The sequence below is a fragment of the Myotis nattereri genome, assembly GCF_964212035.1.
Source record: "Myotis nattereri genome assembly, chromosome: 13".
Taxonomy (NCBI): Eukaryota; Metazoa; Chordata; class Mammalia; order Chiroptera; family Vespertilionidae; genus Myotis; species Myotis nattereri.
The window spans coordinates 60168809-60175350 of NC_138088.1; the positions used below are offsets into that span (position 1 = coordinate 60168809).

Sequence of the window (6542 nt, forward strand, 5' to 3'; positions counted from 1 at the left end):
TTGATCCCCAGCTCGTTGCAACCATCACTTGCCATCAGGACCCATCAGGGTGGAGCCCGCGGACCCTCCAAGCAATTTAAAGACAGGGCTCAGGCGGAATGCTAACATCCAGCTGGAAAAACAAACCACCTGCACACACGGGGCGGAGTGGGGCGGGGCGGGGGGAGCTGGCTGGATACGTATATACGTTTATTGTTGAAGAACTAGTGACCCAGTGCATGAAATTTGTGCACATTAAAAGAGAATTAATTAGAGGAAACATTTTAATATTGCTATTTGCCCTTTCTCTATAATAGAAGTGTCAGAGGTGAAAGAAAATTAGTAAAATGTATATGAAAATCTTCCTCCTGTCAGAGTCTGGGGTGCACCACAGGAACCAAAGTCAAGTCCCCGCCCACCCACATGTGCCTCGAAATCGCACAAGACCCAGACCTGGCCGGCCCCACCCGCATTGGGCTAGAACCAGACCCAGCCGGCCCCACCCCCGTAAAGCCCCACCGGGGCACGGGGTGTGGCCTGAGTCCCCCAGCCCAGCACCAGGCGGGGGCACAGCCTGAGGTCCTCTGTCAAGCCCTGCCAGGCGAGGGGGGGGGGGGGCGGGCACAGCCTCACGTCCCCTGCCCCAGCCCAGCGCCACATGTCCCTGCTGATTGCTCATTCAGGCTCATTACAGGAACTCGGCCTCTGCTGTGGGTGCAGCCATCTTGACCTTTATGGTGTGATGGTCAACTTGCATATTCCCTCTTTATTAGAGAAGATACCCTGGGTATAAATACAGGTGTGAGGATGTGAGTGAGTCAGCACATCGCCAAATTGTGCCTCCAGGAGGTCTCGCTGCCTCTGGGTCACTGACAGAGCAGGTGGCCAGGAAAACAATTCCCCAAGGCCCGCTCTCCAGCACCAAACTGGAGCGTTCAGCGTGCTCTGGGGGTGAGTGGGAGACACATCACGGTTTCTCACTGTGTCAGCTATTTCCAGAAGCCAAGTTCTGAGCGTGAGGGTTCACATACCCTTACGCTGCCCTGAACACACGTGTCAGAGAGACAGGCACAATAAAGGGCAAGAAAAAGTTAACAGCTAAAGGAAGCTCTTAAAGACCCGCTGTCTTAAAGCACGCGGCCTTGACGTGTTCCTGACTTTCCAACGCCTCGCTTCTCCCCTTCGGCTCCTTTCCTATGTTTAGCACCTGTGGGCTCCAGGGGAAAATGTTGCCCATCCAAGGAGAAAGGTTCATATCATCTAAACAAAAAATGTCGAGCGTTTATAAAGTGAAGTGAAAATGACTCAGCTGGGGCCTTGGCTGTCCTAACCTCCCCTGTCCCTCTGGTTGGGGGTACCGGGGTGGGGGGGGGCTCCAGAAGGCCACCCTACCTTTCCGTGAAAATGGCCTCACCGCCTCTCACAGGTGGACATATGAGATGCCCATTCTGAGCGACCTCAGGAGGTGACTTCTGGCAGCCTGAGGACCTAGCCTGGCAGAGAATGTGAGCGGGTTGTTAAAGAGTAAGAGGGGGCTGAGGTCAGTACGGGGAGGGAGGGAGGAAGAAAAGGAAGATGAAAGAAAAACAAAAAAAGTGAGAACTGAGTGAGAAGAGCTGTCAACACAGAAAGCCAAGTCCCTCTCTGTTTCGGGAATGGTCTGCGGTCCGCACCCTGGGCCCTGGCCCCGCTGTGGGGTTTCTGGCAGGGCAGGCGGACTTTTCTCTGGTTCTCACAGGTGGGCCCCCCCTCTGGCAGGAGGCGGGCCAGTGGGCTTGGGCGCGCACTGCACTTCCTTCCGATTTCCTTTTCAAGCACAATCCATCTGGGCTTGAGGACCAGCGGGCTGGCATTTCGGCTGGGCTTTCAAGTCCCCAGGGGACACCGTGGCCGCCCCTGGGAGGAGCCCCGAGGTTTGAATGAGAAAAGCTACAAGGGGCCTGAGGGAGGCCGACTCCAACAACAGAAGGATCAGCAGCCCAGCACTTTGATGGGTTTCCCCTCCCCTGCCCACCTACCTGCTTGGACAATGGTAATTGCCAAGCCACTGTTTGACACCCCAGGGGGTGGGAAGAAAGGGCCGCCTGTTAGGGGTGCTTCTGGGCCGAGTGGTTGGGAGAAGCTCAGGGAATGGGATCAATGCTTGGGCTCAGAGGTGGTGCCCCAGTGACGGGAGAAAAAGGCATGTAAGACAGCGCGGCGGCTGCGCTGCCCCCGGGACTGATGTCCACTATCCCACAGGTCTCGGTGGGGCCAGTGGGCCGTTTCAATGGTCTCTGCCCCCTGACCTCAAACTCAAACCAGACAAACATCTTTCAACCTTTATCTTCTTGGTGGAGGTCAATAACCCTGCTCCCCAGAGGCCCAATTTCTGTTGTAAGTGACCAAATCCGGGGCTGGGAGGCCTGCAGGGCACCAGGGTTGTGCTTGAGGTCTCAGCCAGCCAGGTGGCCACCCTCACCTGGCCCACCTACCTGGCCCACCTGGCTTTGAACCTGAGACCTGCCAAAGTCTCCGAAGCCACGGCGACCTTTGGGGGACTGGGATATCCCTCCAAGCCCCTGCCCTGAGGTGGAAGGGAAAGCTGGCCCAGGACAGGGTTTTCTTCCTCCACTTCCGGGACAGCAGGAGGGACTGAAAAGGGGCTGCCCAGGAGGAGAAGACTGGGCTTGAGTCCAGACTCTGTCACCAGCCAGCAGTGTCCCTGGGCAACTCCCTTCTCATCTTTGAGCCTCAATTTTCTCATCCTTAAAATGGGGATCATAGTCTAGCCAGGCCACGCCCACCTCCCAGGGATGCTCTGAGAATCCTGAGGATCCAGTGAGATGGCGCAAACCCCACGGCTTTGTAAACTGGGAGGACACGAGGGCCCGGATCCGAGGCGAGCAGGTCTCAGGCCATCACTGAGCTTCGCTAGCGAGGCAGCAGGTGAGCTGAGCGTTGCCTTGAAGTAATCAGTCCTGGAACCGCATCCCCCGTGCCAAGGCGGGTGCTTGGGGAAAGGGCACAAGCCGTCCGTGTGTGTCTGTTGGGGCCGGGGATGAAAGCCCCAGCCCTCCCGCCCTCCCTACCTCTCTCCCGCCCTCCGGTAGTCCCTGCGGTTGGGCGGAGGCGCGCGGAGCGGGCGCGCGCACCGAGGCGCCCTGGCCGAGGCTAGCGCCCGGGAGGCGCGGGCGGTCCAGGATGCCGGGCGCGCGCCCTGCAGGTGGTGGGGGCCCCGGCCGAGCCAGTGCCAATCCGCGCGCAGCCCCCCGCGGCTCTCCCCGCCCCGCCTTCCCGCCCCCTCCCCAGCTTCCCTCGGCCGCCCCGACCCTCCCACCGGCTGGAGACCGCGGACGAGCCACCGGAGAAGACGAGCCAGAGCGTGGCTGGCCGGCATGCTGGCCTGGCAGGACGGCGGGGCCAAGGAGGCTCCCTCCGCCCCCAAGCTCTCCTTCTCCGTCCTGGACATCCTGGACCCGCAGAAATTCACCGGCGCGGCGCTCCCGGCTCTGCGCCCTGCTCCCCGGGAAGCCAAGAAAAGTTTGGCGGAGGCCGGAGCGGGGGAGGATGCGGGCTCCGGGGACCAGGCCGGCCCGCGCGAGACCCCTGGTAAGGATGCGAGGAGGCCCCGGGCTCGGGGAGGCCCCGGCTCAGTGACGCGATGGAGAGGTGCGTGTGCGTGGGGTGCGGAGGAGGGGGCGGCCGGGGACGCGGGAATGGCCCCAGAGGCGGCTCCGCAAGGGGAAGGCGCCCGGCGAGGGGAGCCCGCCCTGGCGCTGAAGGAGGCAGGAGGCCTCCAGGGGAGGGACTGGCCCCCGGAGCCCCATCCCCGCTCACCCAGCTCTGATTTGCTCGCGGTGGAAACGAACACGCAGCGCCCACCTGGCCCAGACTCATTCCTTTATCCGGCGTTTCCTGCTCCCGCCGCGTGCCAGGACCTGCTAGCGGCTGGGATAAAAGTCAGAAAAACGTCAGAACCTGCGAGACAGCGTCGTGAACATCGCCCCATTTTATGGATGGGGAGCTGAGGTTCACCAGGCCTCGAGGTCCTAGTGAGGATGGCGGTCAGGTTTACCACCTGGTGCCCACTGCCAACCACCCAGAGACGCCTGCAGACCCCGCTGCCCCCCACCCCACGCTCACAGTGGGGGGTGGGATGATGGGGGGCTTTTAGTCTTTTCTCCTCCCCCCTCCCCTTATTTAAGAGAAAGTGGAAGGGAAGGAGAGAGACACAAACACATGATTGGTTGCCTCCCGCAGGTCAGGGCCGGGTATTGAGCCTGCAACCGAGGTACCTGCCCTTGACTGGAATCAAACCCGAGACCCTTTAGTCCTCGGGCTGACGCTCTGTCCACTGAGCCACACTGGCCAGGGCTCCAAACCCCTTGGGCTTGCTCCTAACCTGGTGGACACCTGATGAGGGTCCAGGGACGTGTGTGTCTGGAAGGAAGGACAAAGGGCACCGGGACCCTCTGGGTGGGTGGGTGGGGTTGGGGAGTGAGTGGGAGGCTCCCTGGAGAGGCGCCTTGGGTCAGAGGCGCAGGCTGGGGGTGGGGTGGGGGGAGCTGGATGCGCGCATCCTCCCCGTCCCCCTCCCCAAGTTGGGTGCTGATTGTCTGGGGCTCGGGGCGCCTCTGGTGGCCGCGCTGGGGCCGGGCGGTCAGCCTGGTAATTGTCAGGATCGCCCCTCCGAGGGGTGAGCTCCCCGCCCGCCCCCCCATGATCGATATTCTATTACTGGCCTCCGCGTATCTCCTGCCTACAGCTTGCAGGTACCGGCTTCCAACCCCCTTCCCCTGTCTGATCCTAATATTGCTCGATTAAAACTTACCTTTAATAGATGACATCTATCGATCCACCCCGCACAAATCTGAAACTCTATTAGCCGCGGAGAGAGGAGATGGGAAGGGCTTTCTCCTGAAGGAGGGGCCTAAGGGTGGCTGTTTTAATTGCCAGGAGTCCAGACTGAAACAGCTCCGAATGACGGGGACGCGACCCAAACGCTCTGGGCGTCCCAACGTCTTAATGTGCAAGCCCCCCCCCCCCCAGGTTGTCCAATAAGGCCATTTTTTCTTAATGCGGGGTGTCATTCCTTCAAGATACACGTCGTGGACGCCTACTGCGTCACAGAGTGAAAGGCAAGGGGTTCTGCACCCCTAAACTGCGACTCCGAGGAGGGCCGGCTAAGATGAGCTGGGATGGGTTGGGGACCCCAAGGAGGTCTGGGGGTCCGGACCGGCCGGGCGGACGCGGCTCCGGGCTTCGGTAACCGCCCCCTGCTCCCCTAGATGCTGCGGACCCGGGCGCGGAGGCGGCGTCGCCCCTGGAGTGCGCGGAGGACGCGGAGGAGGAGGACCCCGAGGATGCCGGCGGGCGGCGGGACCGGGCAGCGCGCCTGCAGGCGGGCCCGCCGAGCTCCCCGGAGGCGCGGACCGCGGCGTTGGCGGCCGGGGAGGGCGGCGCGGGCGGCCAGGCGGGCTCCCCGGGCTCCCCGGGCTCCCCGCGGCCGCGGCGCCGACGCACGGAGCCCAGCTGTGCCCGGCCGAGGCGCGCGCGCACCGCCTTCACCTACGAGCAGCTGGTGGCCCTGGAGAGCAAGTTCCGCGCCACGCGCTACCTGTCGGTGTGCGAGCGCCTGAACCTGGCGCTGTCGCTCAGCCTCACCGAGACGCAGGTCAAAATCTGGTTCCAGAACCGCAGGACCAAGTGGAAGAAGCAGAACCCCGGCGCCGACGGCGCGGCGCAGGCGGGGGGCGGCGCGGCCCAGGCCGGGGCTCCCGGGGCTGCAGCGGGGAGCGGCGGCGGCGGCTCGGGGGGCAGCCCGGGTCCCCCAGGCCCAGGCGCGCCGCCCTTCCAGACTTTTCCCTCCTACTCCGCGGCCAACGTGCTCTTCCCCGCCGCCGCCTCCTTCCCGCTGACGGCCGTCGCCGCCGCCGGGGGCCCCTTTGCGCCCTTCCTCGGGCCCCCCTACCTGACCCCTTTCTACGCCCCTCATCTGTGAGCTCGCAGCCCCGCGGGCCGCCGCTTCACGGGACTCGCGAGTGAGTGGCGTCGCCGAGAGGCCCCGCTCCGCCGCGGGGCACCGAGGCGCAGGGGCGCCCCTCCCTGTGCGCGGGTGTCTGCGCGCCCTTCCCGGCCTGTGGCCCGAGGCGCCGCCAGGGCGCGGGGAGAGGCCGCTCCCAGCCGCGCGGGTGGGCGGCGCTGACCCCCGGAATCCACGGAGTCCGCGGGGTTAGCAGCGTCCTCAGATGTCCCGTGTGTGGACCCGGCTCTCCTGTTCGGTCCGGCCTCCTCGCCCCAGGGTTCCCCTGGGGGGTCTGGGTGCTGGGCGCCGGGGATGCGGGCGCGAGGGAGCCGCGACCCTAGATGCTGCGGACACCCGGACCAGGGACGGCGTCCTCACGGATGTTAGTTCACCCGCAGGGTAAGGCGCTCCCGTTTCGTAGCTGACTGCTCCCCTGTTCACACTGGGGCGCTGGCCCAAACCCCGGGGGCTTCTCCCTGGGACTCGCCGAAGCTGGGGGAGCTGCGTCCCTACACGCGCACCGCGCTGGGAAACGGATGCTTTTTTCAAAGCGTAA

At 63.8% G+C, this 6542-nt stretch overlaps 1 protein-coding gene across 1 annotated transcript; it reads left to right on the forward strand.

Annotated features, from left to right (window-relative positions):
• Positions 1 to 3356: 3356 nt before the first annotated feature.
• Positions 3357 to 5962, forward strand: NKX1-2 (NK1 homeobox 2; the record flags this gene model as incomplete). Its single annotated transcript, XM_081104782.1, has 2 exons — positions 3357 to 3570; positions 5250 to 5962. The coding sequence occupies 2 exons, from the start codon at positions 3357 to 3359 to the stop codon at positions 5960 to 5962; spliced, it is 927 nt and encodes a 308-aa protein (XP_080960908.1).
• Positions 5963 to 6542: the final 580 nt, after the last annotated feature.